The sequence below is a fragment of the Narcine bancroftii genome, chromosome 3 (genome assembly GCF_036971445.1).
Source record: "Narcine bancroftii isolate sNarBan1 chromosome 3, sNarBan1.hap1, whole genome shotgun sequence".
In the NCBI taxonomy this organism is placed as follows: Eukaryota; Metazoa; Chordata; class Chondrichthyes; order Torpediniformes; family Narcinidae; genus Narcine; species Narcine bancroftii.
Genome location: NC_091471.1, coordinates 296,441,845 through 296,464,575, shown reverse-complemented (window position 1 = coordinate 296,464,575; position 22,731 = coordinate 296,441,845). Strand labels below are relative to the sequence as shown.

Genomic DNA, 22,731 nt, shown 5'->3' with positions numbered 1-22,731 from the left:
CACTTAACCCACTGTGGAAGGTCAGAAACGCAAAATGTGCTGAAGGATGCCATTGCTGTGTGAAATGTTACTGTTTTTATTCACCATTAGCTTAAAAGTTCGTAGCATCATTGAATCACACAGCACAAAAATAGTCCTTTGCCCCCTCACATCCATGCTGACCTCCTTGTCCTTCCACATTGAGCTTATTTGCCCTGGAACCTAAATTAGACCTGTATCATTCTAAGACTTGCCCATTGTGTCTGTCAAAATGCCTCTGAAACATCGTGATTGTATCTGATTCTGATTCCCCCTTCTCCTCTGATGTATGATTACTCTGTGTGTGTGTGTGTGTGTGTGTGTGTCTGTGCCAAGTATCAGAAGAGCGCTCCTGCTGTACAATTTTAGAAACTATTTTGAATCTATCTTTTGCATCAATTGGGAGAAGATGTTTAACTCTGTTAAATCTAATTCCATCTTCCTCTATGCATTTTCAGGTTAGAATCTTTTCAGATTCTATTTTCCAAATTCTTGGTCCCTCAATCACAAATAAAAACAAAAAAGAAAAAAAATACTGGGAATGAAGATCCTACTGCACAACAAGAAAGAGAAAACAACTTGCAAGAGGGAGGGGGGGGAAGAAGGTGTGTGTGGTGGAAATAAGACAAAGGAAATATCTGTGATCGGGTGAGGTCAGGATTGTTGTACAGTTGACCAAACCATCTGGTTAAGTTCATGAGGGGAATTGGAACACAAAGAAACTTGTAAGTTGTGAAATGCCCAGCAGATCAGGTAGTGTTAGTGGAGAGAAAATCCCAATAATCCTCCAGATGGATAAGTATCCTTGAAACGAATTTGTTGAGATAATGCCAGCAGATTCCAGAGGGGATGTGTTTATACAGTGACAGCAAGTAATTCTGAATAGCAATCATGGTCTCATTTTGAAAGCTTCATTTGCTGTTTGAAGTTTTTGGATGATAGATGATTTTTTTGGCACAGTTCCCTGATCATAGGCAAATGGTTTAAAATAGAACATGCTATCAGTGCACTTTGCCATCAGAGATCACAGTTCTGACTGATCATATGCTGCCATCCTGAATTATACCCATGACTTTTTGTTAACCTTGAAAGACATCCTTCAGTGAACTTTACATTGTGCTGTATCTGAGCTAGCTAAAATTGTATAAACCAATGTAGTCGAGAACTGGCTCTGCATTGAAGTCCCAGGTTGTTGCAGCTGCAATGGACTGACACAGCTGCAATTTCCCATCCTGACTGGGACATACACTGGCCATTCCCTCCCAATCATGGTGTTAAGATTCTGTATTTCTCTACCTTCACCATTTAGACTGCAGCAGTTCAGGAAACAGGCTTCACAGCCAGAATGGGCAATTTATGCTGGCTCTGCTCTCAATATTGAACTCCCTGTAATTATTACAATGCTTTTATGGCAGCTGTAGTTCAATCGGAATTTGATGGAACATGGCCCCAGTGAAGGTGTGAACCCTTGCCAAAAAAAATTTGTGTTATTTAATGGGAAGGAGCTCTTTTATGCTTCAGTTTTATGTTTCCTTTACACCACGATTTCTTCACTGATTTGACAGGCTTCAAGTACAATGAAAGCCTCATCGTTGAACTCAGCTCAATCAAATGCCAGTGGTAATACAGTGACATCTGTAGTCAACTCCAACGACTCACCGGCCAGTCGACAGGCAGCTGCCAAACTCGCTCTCCGCAAGCAGCTGGAGAAGACGTTGCTGGAAATTCCACCACCCAAACCTCCTGCCCCTGAACTGAATTTCCTACCAAGTGCTGCTAATAATGAGTTCATCTACCTGGTCGGGCTTGAAGAAGTGGTGCATAATCTCCTAGAAACACAAGGTAATGTGAGGCTTCAATGTGTTGCAGGAGGACGTCTGCACCAGATCATAAAAGAGTTAATGCTCTAGTGCTGCTCCTCTTTGTTGCCACACCAGCTCACTTCAACTGCTAATTTTAAAGTCTGCTCCAAATCAGTTTTTGGTGCATCAAGAATTACATTCAAGAAGTAGAAAATCTTGGGTCTTTTGCTCTTGGAAGATACCATGGAAGCTAGTGGATCCTCGACTATCTGATAGAGCGAAGCCATTTGACCTATTGTTTGTCCCATTAGGTTTTTTTTCTCTTAGACATTGACTTTCAATTTGTAGCTAAAATATTATCACTGAGCTGCAAAGAGAGGTGTACTCCTTATTCAGTGGAAGTACTTAGTTGACGACTCGGACTTGACATGATCCTGCTGTGGTGCCGTGGGAGATGTTATTCATGCCTCTATTCAGTGGCTGTGGCTAGTCTGTGAAATTGTGTGGATGACCAATGACATAACCTGAGGCTTAGGTCCTCGCGCCTGAATCACCGTTCTCCAGGGAAATGTCTCCCGAATTCAGGCAGTTCACAATGGAAAAGTTGAATACAAAAGACACAGATTACTCAATTCTAAAAGTACAATGCACTCTAAAAGCACTTTAACTGAATATTCAAAACAAGGTCAGTGAACATGTGGCACAAAACAGTTCAAAGGGGTTTTATTTAGTGGCCATTGCAGAAACGTAGTTGCAGGATGATCTCCATCCTGGGAATTAAATATCCAAGGGTTTTGGGTAATAAGGTGATGGAAAATGGCTTTCTTGAACAGCAAATTACTGAACTTGCAAGGGAACAATTCTGACCTCAGTCTGGTCATGTGCATTGAGTCAGTTAAAATTAACAATGTTGTAGATAGGGATCCTCTTGGAAAGAGTGGTCACAGTATGATTGAATTTCTCCGTTAATTAAAATCTCACACACGTGAACATGGGTGAAAAGCTGAGAGGCTCAACACTGATATTTTGATCACATTTGAGGCTTTGGTATTGAGGCCAACTTGCTGCATACGGATTGGCTGCGGCACTTCCATCTTTATAACCCAGATTACACGTTCAATAAAATTAGAATTGGCAGTGAGAATATTCTGAGATATACCATGGTACTGAGAACTACAAAGTTTTGTCTTTGCCACTTCGATTCCATACTGAATATTTTGGGTCCCAGCTGATCATTTGACCATCGACCACTTGAGTTCCACTGCACCTTTAACATCAGTGCTGTAGATATAGGACCTGTTGCAAGTTGGAGTGTACAGGTTTACCCACTTGCATTCACCAAATTTTGGCAATAGTTTGTAAATGCTTGCTGAACAACTTTTCAGCACAGCTTCATACCCAATATATGAATGGAAGCTTTTGCTGTGACCATGATATTCAGAAAAAAAGCAACAATGAGGGAAGATGTGGGTGTATTTAAATTCACATTGCAGGTCTAACCCACAGGAAAAACTTCGGCACAAGCATTGGCCCAAGAACCATACGCCTGCTCTCAATGTAAAACTGATTTTACCTGTCGCTGGAGGCAAGGAAAGTCTGGAACTATCATGTGTGAGCAATGCGTCACGTCCAACCAGAAGAAAGCATTGAAAGCCGAGCATACTAATCGTCTGAAAGCAGCATTTGTGAAGGCCCTACAACAGGAACAGGTGAGCAGGTGATGCTTGCAAATGTGTAAAGGTTGTTCACTGTGGAAATTCAGACACTAATTCTCTGAACAAAGACATTACAGCACAGTACAACCCTTTTGGCCCACAATGTTGTATCAACCTATATATTCCTACCAAAAAAAAACTAAACCCTCTCTTTCTCATAACCCTCTTTCATCTATGTCCCTGTCTGAGAGTCTCTTAAATGTCCCTATTGTTCTAGCCTCCACTACCATTCCAGGTGCCCACAACTCTTTATGTTTAAAATAAACTTGACCCTGATGCCTCCCTTAAATCCTCACATTTTTTACTGACCCATTTTAATCTTTCTTATTCTAGACATCCATTATCCAGAATATAACACCAGTACAGTTACAGGCCTTTCCCCACAGTATTGTGGATAAACAGTGACAGGTTTATACCAATCAATACTTTAGAGACAGATCTGATTGCTGCAGGATTGATGACAAACCTGTTCTTACAGTGCACAACCTATTCAACTTCTCCCCATGGTCCCCCAGTTCTGAGATATCCCTTCCCTGCAGCTAAACAACCTTTTTTTGCCTCATTCCCAGAGCTGAAATGGGAGGGTTCTGACCTGAAAAGTTAACTGTTTCTCTTCCCACAGATACGGCCTAAACCTACTGAGTATTTCCAGCAATTTCTGTCTTTATTTTTAGATTTCTGCTTTTTTTTTTCACATTTTAATTTCCACATGCGCACACTTTAATCGGAACGAGATGTTAGTGAGTGATATCTCTTTAATTTTTTTAATTCGGACATGCAGCATGGAATAGGCCATTTCAGCCCACAGGCCCATGCCACCCAATTAATCTACAACCCTAGTACATTTTGAAGGGTGGGAGGAAACCAGAACATCTGGAGGAAACCCATGCAGACAAGGGGAGAATGTACAAACTCCTTACAGACAGTGTTGGATTCAAACCCTTTTGCTGGCGCTGTAACAGTCTTGCACTAACCACTATGTTAACTGGAAGAAAAAAGGTGAATTTTTTTTTTGCAGGAATGAATTCAGCTAAACAATAGCTCATCTTCCAGAATCAGGCGAGGTTTATCCTTCATCAATGAGGGGGAGTGTTGCCCAAGACTTCAACTAAACATGAGTGAAATGGAAATGGCTAATGTGTAGAAAAAACAGTTTGTTTTACTTTGCAGGAGATTGAACAACGGATATTGCAACAGACACCTTCCACTATACAGAGCAAGCAAGACTCTGCAGTACCACACCATACGGTGAAACAGGTATGGAAGGCAAGTAGCATTATAAATTCATCTCTGAAAACCATGGAATGAATCAAAGAACCGTATCGTGATTAGTCACAACAGTTCTTTCTCTGGTTTCTGTACACATTCTATTTGGGCTTGTATTCAAAGCCAACTCCATATCCTGTCGGTTGAAACCCTGACCTTCTACATCCTGTCAGGGTCAGAGTAAATTGTGGGTAAGGGGTATGCTACTGGATTCATCAATATCATCACCCTAACCAAAGCAGTTCATTGAAAGAATGTTCCCAATGTTCTCCACACTCCTGATTGCTCTGCAAGCAAATATCCATGAAAGGAATTTCAAGGTGAAGCAGAACCTGATTGGGACTGTTGAACTATTTCCCCTTCTGCTGGAGCATTCAACAAATTTCCAAGTTTAATTTACTAAAGTGTTCCATGGAGTAATAGTTTGACTTTTCACCAAATCCTAGAGTGTTTGAGGACAGAAACCAACTCATTCAGACTATGGAGTGATATGGATTGGTGCAGGATAATAATTCAGCACAGACTAGAAAAACTGGTTTCTGTGCCTTAATGTTCTGTGATCAGCATGTTAGCTCTTTGTAGAACAGTCCAATGAATTCCCTTATCCTGTGCTTCCCCTTCACCCTACACACTTGGAGAGATGAGACTGGTCATTTGCAGTTTCACCTCACAATGTGACTTGAGAGTTGTGAGGACACGTTACACCAAGTATGCCTTCCTGCCTCACAAGCCAAAGGAACTTTTCCAGGAGGCAATGTGGAATGAAAACAAGACCTAATTGTCCTGAGTCATATCTGGATTCACTTTCAGCTCTGATACTTGAATACAACTGAGTTTATCCTGTTCTCCCCCTCTTACCCCACCTCCACCTCAGGCTGGAAATTGCTCACACTATGGTGCCATATCCCCAGTCACCTGGCCAATAAGTGTTTTCAAGCCTCTGATGTGCTGTGCATCAAAAGAGAACTTGACTTTTGTAGAAGTTTTTGTCTCACTTCTCCCCTCCCAACCACCCCTCACCAAATTCCCTTAACTTCCACCTAGAATACAAGCAATAAGCAGTCACTTCACAGATCGTATATAAAAAGAACCTGATTGGAACCAGCGACTTAAACATGCTTGATCTTGGCTTAGCTTCAACTAAAATTAAATGATCCGGTATAAAAGCAGCCTTGCTGTATCAGTCTCCAACCACAAATGAAATAAATAAGCAGGAACCATCAGACCAATGCTTTAGATATGGCATTGCGACAGGAACCTCTGTGCACGCAACCTAGACGTACCAAGGTGGGACCCTTCTCAGTGGAAGAGTCATAGATAAAGAATTCCCACAGGACCCAGAGCTGTTCCTATTGGGAAATATGATGGACATAAGGCTTAAGATGAAGGCGTCCAAATCCAATTTGTAATGATCGCATTGGTTGTGGTCAGGAAGTGCAAAGCGGTTACCTGGAAATTTGACTCTCATTTGGGCATTGCACACTGGAATACAAAAATGCAAAGCATTGTTCCCCTGGAGAAAATTACCTACTACTTAAGGAAAAAATATAATATCTTTCTAAAAATTTGGCGAACCATATTTAAATTTCATAAGAGCACAGTTACAGTGTGGATCTGTATACCTCACCTCCCTGTCCATCCTTCTATTGAAGGGCGGGTGGGGGTGGGGGGGGGGGGAGTGGGGTGAGTCCATTCCATCCCAATCAAGTAAAGTCAAGAAAAATGTAACAGCCTAGGTGCTGGCTGTCAGGCTTTGACAAATCCCTGATGAGTTCCCTACCTTTGTTGTGGGTGTCTTGAATGTTGTGCATAACTGTGGTCTGTTAAGTGTGGGGATGGGGGAAAAAATGGCTCATACTCAATGGCAAATTTTGTCTATAATGGATAATTTGTGTTTGATTACTGAAAATTGTTCAAGTTTGAAAATCTACAAATAAAATACACAAAAAAAAAGAATCTTGGGCTGGGTGTTTTCGGTGGAGACAGCAGCGGTCCTGACCCGAAATATCAACCTGCCCTCTGCCTCCACACGTGCTTCAAAACCGCTGAGTTCTCCATTAGTTTGTTTTTCTGAGATGAAGGAGAGTACGACTTTCCATTTAGTTCTGCAGTGCCTTCCTGTAACCTGTCATGCTTGGGTGCAAGCATCTTGTCTGCTCCAGAATCCATTGCTTTCCAGTATAGATGATTTGGAATCTTGGGTTTGAATAGGAAGCTTTGTTTACTTACCCATCCTCTGGTGCATTTGATGTTTCAGAGCTCCGGCCAGCTGTCACGAGGGCCTCAAACAACCACAGCTCGGGGAGTGCTGCATACGTTTAGCCAGTCGTCTCAGCTGCAAAATGCGTCTCTCATCAGCAGGCAAGGGAAGCATGCTGAGAGAGTCGGGGGCAAAGGGAACACCACCACCTGGAGGAAGCAGATCCCCAATTCTGGTAGGCTACCTCAGGCTCGCTGCCATCGGCACAACACCCCACCACCCCAAACTGTCCTTTCTAACCCTCCCCTTCCCCAAACCCTCCACCTGTTCTTCCCAACCCTCCCCCACCTGCCTTCCCCACACCGCAACCTGTCCTTCCCAATCCTCTCTCTCCCTCCCCCAACACCCTCCACCTGTCCTTCTTAACCCTACCCCTTCCAACCCCTCCTCTTTCACGTACTTCCTGATTCTTCCTCCCCTCTCCAACCATCAACTCCATCTCAGGCTCGCACACCTGTTCCCTGCACTTCCAAACCCTCCCATTTCTCCCCCCCCCAAATAACCCTCACTTTCCTTCCTAACCCTTCCCCACCAACCCCTTCTCAGGCTTCCCCCCCCTCACTCACTTGGCTCCTACCATCTTCCACCTGCCCTTCCTCCCTCACTCATCTACCCTTCTCAACCCGCCCCAACCCTATCTCAGGCAGGCTTCTCTCTCTAACCTTCTGCCCCCAACCACCTGTCCCACCATTTATCTTTCCCTAACCAACCCACAACCCTAAATTAAAAACAGTTTGTACTTATTAACAAAGGGAGTTGTTGAGGTGTGGGGTGATGTGCGGGAGAAAATTTGAAATTCCCACAAGTATTCCAGCTTTGAATCTGTGGTGAATCATTCTGTAAGATTCTGCTATCTTGATGCTTGAGGACACAGGCACGTGACACTATTTTCTATTTTCAGGGGTTACAATGGCTTACGTTAGCCCAAACCTTTCAGGACACAAGACCTCATCAACCGTGGATCGTCAACGCGAGTACCTCCTGGACATGATCCCTTCACGATCCATCAGCCAGTCAGCCACCATATGGAAGTAAATGCAGTGGTGTAGGGTGGGCGGGAGGGTAGAGAGAAGCTTGGGAAGACAATCACCATCACCTAGTCACCCTCTCTCCATTGGGTCCAAGGTAACCCAGGGAATTTCCCATGCTCCTTCAGGATGCAGTCTGCATAGCTTGGTATTTTGAGCACTGTTCTCACACAATATGTAAGGAAAAGGTACCCTGTGACCACTTAGAAATGGGCTTCACTTTGCCAGGTTACAATGAAAGCTGTGTGTGGAAAAGAGATCTTGCTAATTCCATGTTGCGTGTGTCTAGTGGCCACACGTCTTTTTATCACTTCATGGTACCAGTAACGCCATCCTCGGTCTCGAGCTCTACATTGCTGTGTTCCTCTGGGAGGTGAGAATGGGCTTCCTCCTCGCTATCATGAATGTAAACGTACTGTAGATTTCTCAGGGTGAGGGGTAACGCCAAGAATATTCATTTGGCCAGTTGGCAGCATCTATTCACAAAGTTAGAGACTCCAGATATGAGAGGGACTGAGCTTGTTGATCATGTCGTTCCCTCTGACTACATATGTCTGATATCTAGGCATTTCCCTCCTCTCACTTCCATGTGCTTGTAGAATTGCTTTTAAAAAAAAACATGCAATTTTGAGAATTTTACCCATTTGCAAAGCAGTCTAACTCTCTGGAGTTGCAGTTTTAGGAAGTAATTTCTGAGATCGCCTGAGAGTTGGTGCCATGGACTGGAATTGTGCAGTGATGCTGGATATTTCCTCCCTTCCAGCCTCAGCTCCTTTCAATCACCAGGAGCAGCCATATTCCTTCCCCTTCACTCCCAAATTCCTACACTCAATAAACAGCATCATGTTTGATATGTGGGAATAAAATAGTGCAGCCTGTCTTCTATTGTTTTTGAGTGAGGAAGATAGCATGAGCAAGGGTTTTGCTTTGCCTCTTTTGTGAAGTATCTTGGTGATGTGAATATCAGTCTGGACCAGGGTGTGCCTTTAGCTCAGGACCGGTTGAGGTGAGGAATTGTGTCTCTTTTTCATTCTGACTGAGCTTTTGTTTGGGCGTTCCTTTGTTGGAGTGTGTGACCAGTATCCCACTGCAGCTAAATACCAGCCTGGCCTGTTTGGGCTGCCAGAGGCCCTGGCTTTTTGGTGTTCCCATGGTGACTGGAAGAGAAAGGAAGGAAGTGGGAGTGGGGGGCTCATTGTTTTTACTGAATCTTCCTGGGGTAGGAGAGTGACCCACTGAGGTGAGTTGAACTTTCCTGAGTGTCACTGTAATTAGTTGATGGCTGTTGAATCATTGTTGAGTCAGGTTTAGTTTTGGGTAGAGGCTGTCAGTCAATGCTCTTTGACCATTGTGGAGGTACATTCGTGGATAGCAGGCATTGTAAAAAGCCTGCTCACCAGGACTTGGCTCCACTGACATGTAAATGGCAGGCATTTTAACTTGCTGCTTTTCCCTAACCTGTGAGTAATCTTTTGACATTTAGGCAGACATTTATTTTTTTCCCCCAGTTTTTGATACAAATTAGTCATTAGTAAGCCATTAAAATATTGTGCGGCTGCCCTTGTTTGAATTATTTTTTGTTTGATTCGTTAGCTGGAATGATGTATTTAATTCCACTGAAGATTCTAGGTTAATATTTTTGTGTGCATTTTCGCACTGCAGAGCAAAGTGGATCGACAGAGTTTTGAAACGGCAACAATTAGATCCCATCAGCACCTGGTTCAACTCCCTCTTGTGGGAAGGGGTTGGGTGGCAGATTTCATAACCCATCTGCACACCAACAGTGGAGGTTTAGTCCGTGAACGTCATACACCAGTAACAGGAGGGCAGCCCCACTTGCTATTCCTGCACTGCAGAGCTCCCTGATCTCGGCCAGTCAGCTTTCACACTCATCAGTTGGGACGTCAGATTGTGTACACTCTCAAAACAGATTCATCCCTTCTTTAGAAGCATACACATACCCCAGCCCTCAGTATTTTGAACATGCTGTAATCTCCTTTCAGAATTCAATATTTTCCTTCTTTTGGTAAAGGAGAATTGAGATTTCACTTCTTGTGACAGAGTGGCCTGGGTTTGGGAAATTGAGCTTCCCCGGGATAGCCTCAGATTCTCCACAATGCAATGTACATAACTAATGTTTACACTGGTGTATAAGTTTGGGTTTGTCCTGATTTTCATTGCGTTTTTAAAGAATGTGATCATTCAGGACTCAGTTTAGATATGTTGGGTGAAGTGGTCCCGATGTGTTCAAGCCCAGAAGGTCTATCACATTTGACAGTGTGGTGGCAGTTTAATTATACCCAACTCTCTCTCATTTCCAATACTGAGCTTGTTCTTCTCAGGTGAGTTGGATGATTTGTTGACTTTGCTTACTGCTCATTGAGCATATCGATCGGACTGGCCCCAATGACATTGCTCCAGGCCCACCTCATTTTCCTATTGCTGCTGGTTGTTTTGAATGGAATATTTGAGGATAGATTGGGTTCCTTTGGGCAGCCATATTCAATGTGTTCTAAGTTAATATGTCACATTCCACATGATCTGTGTGTTTTGTCTAGCATCACTTTCTGCCTCGAGCAATTGGGAACCCCACACATCTGAGTTTGGGGATAAGAAACTGCCATGTTCCACCATTCCATCTTTCTGCTCCTTTGACTCTCAGAAAGGTGTCATTTGGAGGAGGGCAGCTTCATGGGAAAGTGTTCGATGCCAGCTATTGAGCAAGAGCCTGTGGCTGTCTGCAGTCCTGCACTTGCTGGCAAGCCTCAGTCAGTGCTGCCCTGAGTACTGTGCTGGCTGCATTGCTGGACTCTTCTGAGTGTGGTCCTCACCTTTTGATTTGAGGTTTTTTTTTGGGGGGGGGGGGGTTGGAGTTTACAGGACTGGAAGTAATTGAGCAAAGTTCAAGAGTTTATATTTTTAAGGAAGTACAGCCCACAGGAGAGAGTGCCTCATTTGGATGCTCAGTGAAATGTTGACACCAAATCTCGCGGCCAGTTCCGTGTTGACAGTGCTCGGGCTCAGGGATTGCCACATACCCACTGGCCAATTTCATCCCTTCCCTATCCCACCCTTCCCCTGCTCAAGCTCCCAGAGTTATTGTCTGGTGGTCGAAAATGAGGGAGAATGAATGCGCCTACGCAAAACAAGCTCAAGAATACGTTTTCAGCATGGGAGATGGTTTCACCGATGGAATGACATTCTGTGTGGAAAGAACTGCAATGACAAATTCTCCTGCAAAATGTTTTTTATCATAATTTTTTGTCACCCACAAATTTGTATTAGGGTGACTGAAATGGCAAGACCTGTTCCAGATCTGTCAATATTTTCTGGACCTTCTATTTACTGTGACTATAGCAAAGAATTGCTGCAAGAAGCCTGGAGGATTTCGATCCATGCTTGGAATGGATGATGTATATTGTATTGAGGGATTTTTAACATTTGAATGGCAAATAAACAGGACAAACAGCATGGTGGCACCACTGTTCTCCTGGTTGATTATGTTTTCCGTTGTGTAAACGTGTGTTCCTGAAGGAAAAGGGCATCAGTGACAACCAATGAGGACCTTCCTGTTTTCAGCTTGAAATGTCGAACATTCTCAGGTAAGATGGTTTCAGTAAAAAGTAAAGCTTCCTGTATGTTCCCCATCACATCCAGGCTTGAGAAAACACAGGTTAGATGGTAATAAAACCACTTCTCTCCCTTCATCCCCCCCCCCCACCCCAACAATTAACACTGTCCCGCCACAAATCCCCAGAGTGGTTAGACACAGTAAAACTCCCCTGCACTGTTCCATCTTCACATGATCTTTATCCTATCTCCTGTCTGTCTAAATGCCTCTTAAACGCCTCCACTTGCAGTGCATTCCAGGTATCTACTGCTCTGTATATATATTTTTTAAAAACTTGCCGTGCACTATTAAAACTTTCTCTCACTTTAAACCTACACCCTCTCCTATTTCACATTTCTGCCGCTTTGGGGGGGGGGTGGGGGAGAACTCATTGCCAACCCTATCTATGTCTCTCATCTTTCCCCTTCTCATGCCTCAGAAAAAATAATCAGTTTTTCTGTCCTTTCCACAAAGTTAATATTTATAAGGAGCAAGGAACCAAGTTAAGGAATTATAGCTGAAGTTGGATGAACTCCGAAACATTCGGGAGGCAGAGGGGTGATAGGCAGGAGGTGCAGGGAAACTATCACACCTAGAAGGCAGGAGAAGGATAGATGGGTGACAGTCATAAGAGTGAAAGGGAACCGGCAGGCAGGCAGGCAGTGCAGGGCACCCCTGTAGCTGTTCCCCTCAATAACAAGTACAGGTGCCTAACCTATCCGGGATTTTGAAAACAGGCAACCTCCAAAAACTGGCACTTTTTTTGGTAGATGACATCTGCTCATCAAAGATGGAGTCTGCTGCCAAACATGACCCCATGCGACCCTCACTCAACACCTGTGTATCCCATCATGTTCTGTGTCACTAATTAGTGGTATCTTTCTTTGGCTTGGCTTCACAGACGAAGATTTATGGAGGGGTAATGATAAATACCCTATCTATCGAGCATGACCCTCACTCAACTCATGTTGGAATGCCCCATGCCATTCCACTACTTTATAAGCACCTCCAAATTGCCATATACTGATGCCTGTCCAGCATTGCAGCGATTCAGTCGGCCTGGTGGCGATTCAGTGGCCTTCGTTGCTATCCATAATCCACCATGCAACTGAAACTGCTGTACCAATGCCAGCACAGGGGAACCAGGAAGGGGGCCATTCCCTTGGCACTGGTACAGTGGTGAGGGATGGAGGGAAAAGACTACAGCACAACTTGGGTGGACATGTGGAGTGGGGGGGGGGGTGAGAGAGAGAGTAGTGTAACACGGGCAGGCAGGTAATGAGAGAGATGGTAATGCAACTTGGACAGGCAAGGGGGAGACGGCAGTATGACTCGGGTGGGTGAGAGGGGAGAGGGAAGCAGCACTCGGGCAGGCGGGTGAGGGGGAGGAGAGATGACAGTGACTCAGGCAGGCGGTGGGGGAGAGACAGCAGCGCGACTCAGGAGGGCGAGGGGGGAGATGACCACAACTTGGGTGGGCGGGGGTGGGGGGAGATGCAGCGCGGTTTGGCTTAAGGGATCAATGACTCTGAAATCTGGAAGATTCTGAACAACAGCAGGTGTCCAGTCCCAAAGATCCTGGATAAAGGGTTAGGCATCCTTATACCATTTTAGATATGACCTACCAGGCACACACCACAGCAGTCAGGTCTCTGCCAGGGAGTCTGGTGCTGTGGCGAAGGGAGGAGAAGAGGCTATCTGTAGTGATAGGGAATTCCATAGTTAGGGCAACAGGTAAGAGTCTGTGGAAGAGATCAAGTATCCCAAATTGTATGTTGCCTCCCTGGTGCTAGGGTCTGAGATTGATCAAGTTCATGGTATTCTCAGGAGGGAGGGTGAGATGTAGTCCATGAAGGGACCAATGACATGGGTAGGAAGGGTGAGGAGGTCCTGCAAGGAGAGTTCAGTGAGTTAAGCGAGGAGGGAGGGCTTCAGGTTTCTGGATCATTGGGCTCTCTTCCAGGGATGGTGGAACCTGTTCCGATGAGATGGTTTACAGCTGAACTAGAGGGGGACTAATATCCTTATGGGAAAAATGCATCTATTTCAATTCAAGGAGTATTGTAGGAAAGGCAGACAAACAGAGCATGGATTGGCAAATGGAATTATATTGTGGCCATTAAGAGAACTTTGGGTCCAGGACTGGCAGCTCAATCTTCTGGGCATCTGTTGCTTTAGACACAAAAGAACAGAGTTTGTGGGTGGGATGAGGTGGTTGGTGTATAAAAGGGGGAGGAGTGGCATTGCTCGTCAGGGAAAATATCACAGCTGTGCTCAGGCAGGACAGATTAGAGAGCTGTCTACTGAGGCTATACGGGTGGAACTGAGGAATGGGAAAGGTATGACCACACTCATGGGACTACCCAATTGTCAATGAGATTTGGAGGAGCAAATTTGTAGAGAGAGAGCAGACAGCTGCAGGAAACAGCTGTGCTAGGAGATTTTAACTTCCCACATATTTAATCGGACTCCCACGCTGTTAAAAAGCTTAGATGGCTTGGAATTTGTCAGATATGTTCAGGCAGGTTTTCTAAATCAATAAAAATCAATAGGTACCAACTGGAGAGTGCAATTCTGGGTCTTCTATTAGGGACTGATGATATTCCCTGGAGTGTAGAAGAATGAGGGGTGATTTGATAGAGGTATTTAAAATTATGAGGAGGATAGACAGTAAATGTTGATAGGCTTTTTCCACTGAGGGTAGGTGAGATACAAATGAGAGGACATGAGTTAAAAGTGAAAGGGGAAAAGTTTAGGGGGAACTTCACCTAGAGGGTGGTGGGAGTATGGAATGAGCTATCAGCAGTTCCTCATCCTTGTCCTAAATCAACTCTTCTTAATCTTAAGGGTATGCACGCTGGCTTTTGTCTCACTTACCAGTGGAAACTATCATACTATCCTGCTTCTATCTTGTCTACCCCTTCATAATTTTATGTTCCCATGAGATCTTTCAGTCTTTGAAATTTCAACAAGTATAGTCCCAGGTGACTCCATCTCTTCTTATAGGCTAACCCTCTCGTCTCCAGAATCAAGCTGGTGAACCTCCTCTACACCACCTCCAAAGCCAGTTCATCACTTAAGTAAGGAGACCTGTGCTTGCAACGTGCACTCTGCCTCTGCTCAACGCTCATTACCTGTGTGGTGCCAACCACCCCCTCAAGTTTCTTTACACTTTCAATATTTTTATAGAATTTTATAATAGTACAACATCCATAAAGGAATGATGCATAAAACTAATGCAGACTGCAATAGAGCAGATAAGCACAATATGTCAGAGGAAAAAAAATACTTACCTTATGCAACAGTATTATTAATAAGTAATTTTTTTTAAGTAAAAAGCAATATAATTAACTAATCTGAACCCCAGTGTAAATCTTTACACTTTCTAAGGGATTGGTTTTATACAAAAAACTTTGGATAACAGGTAGGCCCCTCCTTTTCACTCTCCCTGTCCCGTCCCCTCCCCTCCCTTGCCCCTCTCTGACCAATTATTGTACTGGCTTTGCCGTTTGTGAAATCTTCCAGTGATTCCCATATTTCCTACATGAACATTAAGAAGACATTTCAAATCTCTGTTAAAAGCATTGTTAGTAGGGACCCCACTTAAATGATGTCTCTTTCCTTCTCTCCACCCCCACCCTTGCAAAGCTACTTCATCATTTGAAAATGTTGTGTAACTGACTAGTTTTTTCCTGTGGACAGCCAACAACTCCAGTCGTGAGACTAGTCTTTGTCTGAAACTAACCTACCAGCCCAATGTCTGGACGATAATACAAGAAGGATCCTGAATTGAGCCACTTAAGAGCATATTCCTTTATTTGTGTTCTCTAAACCATGCATGTCTTGTCACTTGGTTAGCCGTTGGACGCATCGGTGGACTGAAAGTTAACAATTTCTCTATCAAAGACTGGCACTTTTCCTCCAGTGTAATTTCCTCTGGATAAATAACACCCATGAGCTGTTTCTCTGGTAACTTGCTGATACTGGAGTCATCGAAGGGCATGTAACCGGTCACAATCACATACAGGATGACTCCCATGCTCCAGATGTCATACTTTTTGGGGTCGTAAGAGACACCCAAAAGAACCTCTGGAGGGGAGTAGGCTACTGAGCCACAGTAAGTGGTACTGAGTTCTGGGTAACCCCGACTCTTCCTCCCAAATCCAAAATCTGTCAACTTCACCTGCATTTTTTCAGTCAGTAAGATGTTCTCGCACTTGAGGTCCCGGTGGACAATGTCACGTTCATGAAGATACTTGATGGCCTTGGAGACCTGGGAAAACAAGCATTTGGCCTCCTCGCAGGAGACACAGGTTCTTTGTTGGATCAGTTGCAGAAGGTTGGTGGCAATCAGCTCCATGACAATGTAAACCTTACCATTGCGCACTTCAATGAACTCATACACGTGCACAATATGAGGATGCTTGATCCCTCTCAGAATGGCCAACTCCCTTGGCAAGAATTTACTGACAAAATCCTTTGGAACTTTCTTCCTGTCGATTACCTTGATTGCAACATTCTTCTTGTACTTTTTTGAAATGGCCTCTTTTACTTTGGAGTAGCTGCCTTCTCCTATTGTCTTCCCCAGTTTATAACCTAACTGTGATAGTAGATTGTTCCCCGACATGTTATACAGCCAACTTGTTAAGGCAATATCCTAATGTGCAAACTTGTCCCATCAAACCACCTGCTGTAATAATTTGCTGTTGTGAAGTTTTCCTTGTGTCACACTGCACCCCCATCACCTTTTATAGACGTGTGGCCTGAAATGGTTTATAAAAAATACTGTCTTTGCAGTTAAATAGAAATCAATGTGTCACTTCCACTGTATTCTATTCCAATATCACAACTGAGTTCAGGAGAGGAATCCAGCTCCACTCATTCCAAGATGCAATCAGGTAGAATGCCTTGTTGAGATGTATGAGATGTCCGCCACTGGTGGGATGACTTCTGACCCTTATGTCTTGACACTCGCCCATCACTGGTATCAGAGAGCAGAGTGATCAAAGGGCAAGACCTTCCATGGGAATTTCTTTTCCGGTGGGTGAATCTTCATGATGACAAATTTCTGACAGAATCTTGGGAAACATTAGCTCTCTTGTACTGGATTAATGTATAAGGAGTTTTTAAAGAGGGTCTGAGTGTACAGGGGTTTAAGGTGATGGAGTCAAAGAAAGGAAACACTGGGACAAATGAGGTCACAGGTCAGTCAGTCAAGGCAAAGGGGAGGGGGACTGCATCAGTAAGTCCTCACCTACCAAATAAACAGATTGATCTCCCCTCCCAACCAATGGTGTGCATCTAACAATAGCTTGTTGATACTTGCACAGGTGATGTAGTGATAAGAACACAAGAAGAGTAGGCCAATGTGGGTATAGCATGCTGCAACAACTGGTGAATGGACCAGAACCAAACATCTCTACCAGTGGCGCTGAGTGGATGTTGGACACTAACCTGTGTTGGACTCTGGCTTTAACTTACTCTTAATTTAGTCTATGTGTAGTCTGAGTCCAGCGCGTTCTTTGAATGAAGTGATAGGAGAAGGTATTCGGTTCAACAGTCAATTTATTACACAGCACAAGAATAAAACTTAACAGAGCTCTGGGTCACTCATTAGTTCATAGGTCACTTGCACAGTGAGCTACTCCCCAAGACTGACCCCTATTGTCCAGTTGGTTCAGTTTATATAGGTCAACCTTATCATACAGAACAAAAGTTGGCTTCCTTTGCTAGATTTCATTATCATACAGAACAAAAGTTGTCTTCCTTTGCTAGATCTTTTTGCATAAGGGTTATCACAAGTCATCTCCTGTTTTGCAGATATCTGGGGTGTAGCACTCCCATCTTAATCCTCCAGGCCAGACTATCCCGTTGTGTTGATCAGAAATTAATTCATCCCCAGATATTTCTAATCACCATTCTGTTCTTGTCTGGCCAATTTCTGCTGTTCTCTTTAACACCTCCTCCTGCCTTAATCTTCCTCCTAGACTTGTTTTCCATTCCCTTTGTTTCTTACAGGCCATTCTTTGTTCTGATCTGGCCTGTGTCTCCTGTGCTACTCACCACCTCATTTAGTTTGAGCATTCCTCCTAAATTGTTTTATGCATTTCCTCTCCCTGTATTTTGGAGAGACAATTTTGCTCAGCCAACTTTGCTCCCTGCTGTGATTGCCACTTAATCACATTCCTTTTTCCCTGAACCATGCAGTAAATATACACTTATTAATTAATCATTTATTTCATACTGTTTTAACCCCTAGATTCCAACAGTCCCCCTTTTGGTCTCATGAAAATGAGACCAACCACCAGTTAACTTATTAGATAGAGAAATCCGGGTTACATGCCAGGGTTGGCATTTCTGATCCCTTGTAATCATTACACTCTTGAGAGGGCAGTAGGGACAAATACATGCCTTGGGGTCTGGGGATGTCTCTCTGTGACAGCGCTCGTTGGATCAGGCACTGGAGGCAGGGAAGGATGCACGGGATCAGGACCAACGCCAATACCACAACTCCAGCAACTAGCACTGCAGTCTGTATCCATCCCCAGGCTCCAGAGAACAAGTTTCCCAGCCATGAGCTGCCCCAGGGTCGCCAGTTCTGAACCGGGACGTGAGCTAATTTGCGAATGCCAGATGAAATCTCTCTTACTGCTTGCCCATTGTCATCGATTTTCAAACAACAATTAGTGAGATTCAATTTCCCACACACACCCCCTTCAGTGGCTAACAAGTAGTCTAAAGCTAAGCGGTTCTGAAACACCGTGGCCCTAATCTGTTGCTGCTCTTCTGCCAACAGGACAAGGGCTGCGGCGGTGTCATTGGTGATAATTTCCAAAATAGCTTGTAAACGAATCAGACGGTTTAACATGTAAATTGGGGTTCGATATCCCCAGGACCCATCCTGTGCCCAAGTAGCAGGTCCATAATAAGAAATAATGCGCTCTGGAGGCCAGTCCTCTCCCCACTCACCGATCTTTAAATCCCTTTTCTGGCGGAGCCCCTGATATACACGCGCTGCTAACTGATGGGAGTCGTTCTGTGGTAACAGCACAAATTGTGGTTGAATGATACCTATACAGCACGTTCCCCTCCAGTCTGGCTCCAAAAAAGTGTAAGCCGTATTCCCACAAATCCAATATAAACCCTCTGGGGCAAATCCGTGTGGATAGGGATGAGCCCAAAATTGTCTGAGTGAGGGAACCCCTTCATATGGATTAACGCCCGTGCAATTCCATACCCCTTTCCCACGGGAGTTATCTGTTATAGGTCTACAATGTGTTACCTTCTGTGGGGACAGGAACCACCGGGGTCGCTGAGGATGCCATCGAGAGAACTTCCCCAAGATCTTAACCCTTGTGCATCTCGAGTCTCCTTTATAATGCCTGCCTTGCTCCTTCCTGATACATTCCTCTCCCAATGGGTGATTAGCTAGATGCCATGTCTGGCGGGGGCGCGTTTCATCTGCCGATCCGTGAAAACTCATCAACTCCCATACTTCCAGGGGCTCCCCGCTCCATGGCCATGATCCATCTCTTGTGGGTCCCCCACATACCCAACAGTTTTTAACCCCCAAGAGTTCTGCCGTAGTTTGGCAAAGGTCTACCCATCTGTTGTCCCCTACTCTGTGAGTGGCAGCCTGGCGTTTAGCGTTGTCATAGATATCCCCCTTTTCTCTGTCCCATACGTATGGTTGTTTTCTCTTTTGCCACATGGGGTCCCACTGTATCCTCTGAATGGGAATTGAGCCCCCTTTCTCCTTATCTTGGTCTCCCTCCGGGGCACAAAACCATGTTACTCCTTGGGGACAGCGGTCTCGATTTGATGTGAACTGTAAAGAGCCCTTATTGAATTTATCATCATACACTTGTCCATTATGCACACACTTACGTCCTGTGTGAGTCCCCACACAGTGTTCAGGAAAGTTAGTCCAATCAGTAAAGTACTGTTCTTTTTCGTTGTGCGACCCCCAGGCCGAGTGCACACACTTTGTACAGTGGTTTTCTACTCCAGCCCCTTCAAGGGCTCGGAATACCAGTACCCATAGTCCCCACATAGTATTCATCCCAGCTTCTTTCGTTGTTTTGATGCCAATAACTTGATTATGCCGTCAACCACTGAGACACAGTCACTGTAGTCCAATAGTCTCTTTAAAAAAGGACTTTAAGTGTTCTTAGTCCGTGGTTGCTTCACAGGTTCTCAGTCACCTCCATTCGAATCTGTTCCAGTGTCCGTGTCGGTGGGTCCGTTGCTGCACACTGACTCCAATGATACCACGTCTCGCCTTTTCCTTGTAGTCGAACCGCGTGGGACGTCCTCTCCACCACTCTGTAGGGTCCTGTCCACCTGGGCTCCGACCACTTTCTTTTGATGACCTTTAGCAGAACCCACTCCGCGACTGAAGGTATCGGTGTTTCCCCTTCTCTGTTGGGACTTGTGACCTGTTGTGAAAAATCTGACACCAGAGCCGTTAGTTTTTCATAATAAAGCTTGCATCCCATAGAGCTTACCTCATTCTTCGTTGTCTGAATTCCGGCTCCCGGTCCTGGAAACTGGTGCCCTGTTCGTAGTTCATATGGAGTAAATCCTGTCACAGAACTTACCGAACTCCTTACTGACATTAATGCCAGGGGCAACGCATCCACCCAATTTAGTTTGGTCCGTGCCTGTACTTTCCCGATCTTACTTTTTATTGTTTGGTTCATCCTCTCCACTTTCCCTTGGGTTTGCGGATGGTACACCGTTCCAAAGGCATGTTTCAATCCCAACATTGCTTCTACCTCCTGTAGATTATTATTCTTAAAATGACTTCCATTGTCAGACCTGATTTTTCTAGGGAATCCGTGTCTCGGAATATACTGGTTGATCAGGAATTTACATACCGTCCTTGCATCTTCTCTTTTGGCAGGGATTGCCTCCGGCCACCCTGTGAACACATCTACTGCTACTAAGAGGTATCGATAGCCACTTACCCTCTCAATCATGTCCGTATAATCCAGTACGATTTCCTGCCCTGGTAACTTAGGTAGAGGGAACTGACCTTCATGTGGCTTTACAGTCGCCTTTACATTGAAAGCTATACATACATCACACTCTCTAATATGGTTCTCCACCATCGCCGGCAGGAAGGGGTGCCACCAATGTATCAAGTACCTTATCATCTGCTTCTTTCCACAGTGTGTTAGCCCATGCGCCTCCTCGAGGAGGGGTTTCATGAGTCCAGATGGTAAAACTGGCCTCCCGTCTATCGATCTCCATAGTCCTTGATCCTTGGTTGCCCCCCTTTCCTCCCATACCATCCTTTCCTGAGGTGATGCCTTTGCTTGTTCCTGTACTATTACTTCTACCCTACACGGTGGTAATAAGTCATGTGCTGTTCTGTCTGCCTGTATCATAATAAACTGAGGGCCGTATCCTGCTGCCCTTTTAGCGGCCATGTCCGCTTCCTGATTTCCCCGAGCCACCATCGTATCTGTTCTATCATGTCCTTTACATTTAAGAACTGCTAATGCCCTTGGTTTCAGGAGGGCCTCAGCCAGTTTCCTAACATCCTTCTCGTGTTTAATTGGGGTCCTTGCTGCTGTTAAAAACCCACTTCTAATCCATTGACTAAGTTCGACCTGAATCGTCCCTACCACATATGCCGAGTCTGTATATATATTGACCTCCTTCCCTTCTGCCCATTCTAATGCTGCTATCATTCCCTGTAGTTCTGCGAGTTGTGCTGACTCCTTTCCTCTCACTGTCCCTGTAATGATTTCTTCAAATCCTCCTGTAGTTTTTCGTACCACCGCATAGGCAGCTTTCAATCCATCTGTGGGGTGTCTGTAACAGCACCCATCTGTAAACAAGGTTTCATCTGGTTCTCTTAAGGGTGTAGCCTGTAGGTCAGGTCTTATTTTAATATCCTTCACTACCCTCTTCTCACACCAGTGTGGTTCTCCCTCTCCCATATTGTCTGCCATGTTAATGCCTTCATGGGTAAATGTAACATTTGGAGCATTCAGGATCTTTTCTAGTCTCGTCTGCCTTAGTGAAGTCATTGTAAATGCTGTCGAGCTCACAAATGCTACAATGCTATGTGTTGTTAATACCGTCAGGCCATGTCCCATTACTATGTGTGCCACCTTTTGTAAAATCTTTGCTACTCCCGCTGCATGTCTCGTACATGGTGGGTGTCTGTCTTCCGTTGGGTCTAGTGTGATACTCACATACATTAGCACACATCTTCCACCCCCTTTTTTCTGAAAAAGAACACCATCAATTGTGTGTGCTTTTTCAGAAACATCCAAAAAGAAAGGTAGTTTATAATTTGGAATCGCCAAATCTGTAGCTGTTGTAAGAGCTTGCTTCAATAGAATAAAACTCATCTCAGCCTGTGCAGTCCAATCCAGTGTAGCTCCCAGGTTCCTCATCCCCTGCTCATTCACCAAAGTTCGCAGTGGATGTGTCAATTCACCATACGATGGGATAAACTGCCTACTATAACCTGACAAACCCAAAAACGAAAGCATCTCTTTAACTGTCTTTGGTTTTGTATGATGTAGTATCGCTGTTCGATGTGCAGGGGAAATCCCTGTGCCTTTCGCTGAGACCATTCTCCCTAAAAAGGTGACCACCTGCCTGCAGCATTGCAGCTTTGAGCGAGAGACTTTAAAGCCTGCCTTGAACAGCTGCACTAGCAGGAGACAGGTGGCCTCCAAACAGGAAGCATGATCAGGTGCTGCTAATAGGATGTCATCTACATACTGGATCAGAACTACCCCACCTGGCAGTGCTAGCCCCCCCAGCTGTTCTTTCAACACCTGATTGAAAATCCCTGGAGATAAAATAAAGCCCTGTGGAAGCCTAGTATACCGCAACTTTCTACCTCTATACGTGAACGAAAACACATCTCTTAATGGTTCTGCCAGCGGCAAGCAAAAGAAAGCATTCGCTAAATCTATGCAAGAGAACCACTTGTGGTTGGGGGTTAAAGCAGTCATGGCAGTATATGGGTTTGGTACTGGAACTGTGGGTGTACTCACAATACCAT

At 44.7% G+C, this 22,731-nt stretch overlaps 2 protein-coding genes across 32 annotated transcripts in view; one reads left to right on the top strand and one right to left on the bottom strand.

Annotated features, from left to right (window-relative positions):
* The window catches only part of LOC138758949 (transcriptional repressor p66-alpha-like), a 125,258-nt gene extending 113,690 nt beyond the window's left edge, over nucleotides 1-11,568 (top strand). For 25 of the 31 annotated variants that reach the window (XM_069928619.1, XM_069928615.1, XM_069928617.1 and 22 more), the window contains 6 exons: nucleotides 1,584-1,860; nucleotides 3,327-3,529; nucleotides 4,706-4,801; nucleotides 7,059-7,236; nucleotides 7,963-8,092; nucleotides 8,853-11,568. In XM_069928619.1, coding sequence (XP_069784720.1) covers nucleotides 1,584-1,860; nucleotides 3,327-3,529; nucleotides 4,706-4,801; nucleotides 7,059-7,236; nucleotides 7,963-8,092; nucleotides 8,853-8,940 — 972 coding nt within the window. In that variant the 3' untranslated portion in view covers nucleotides 8,941-11,568. Of the gene's footprint in view, nucleotides 1-1,583; nucleotides 1,861-3,326; nucleotides 3,530-4,705; nucleotides 4,802-7,058; nucleotides 7,237-7,962; nucleotides 8,097-8,852 lie in introns of those variants that run through there. The other 6 variants (XM_069928610.1, XM_069928612.1, XM_069928624.1 and 3 more) reach the window with 3 other exon arrangements.
* Nucleotides 11,569-15,497: 3,929 nt separating this feature from the next.
* On the bottom strand, nucleotides 15,498-16,380 carry LOC138758947 (testis-specific serine/threonine-protein kinase 6-like). Its single transcript, XM_069928589.1, has one exon. The coding sequence runs from the start codon at nucleotides 16,324-16,326 to the stop codon at nucleotides 15,514-15,516; it is 813 nt and encodes a 270-aa protein (XP_069784690.1). The 5' UTR covers nucleotides 16,327-16,380; the 3' UTR covers nucleotides 15,498-15,513.
* Nucleotides 16,381-22,731: the final 6,351 nt, after the last annotated feature.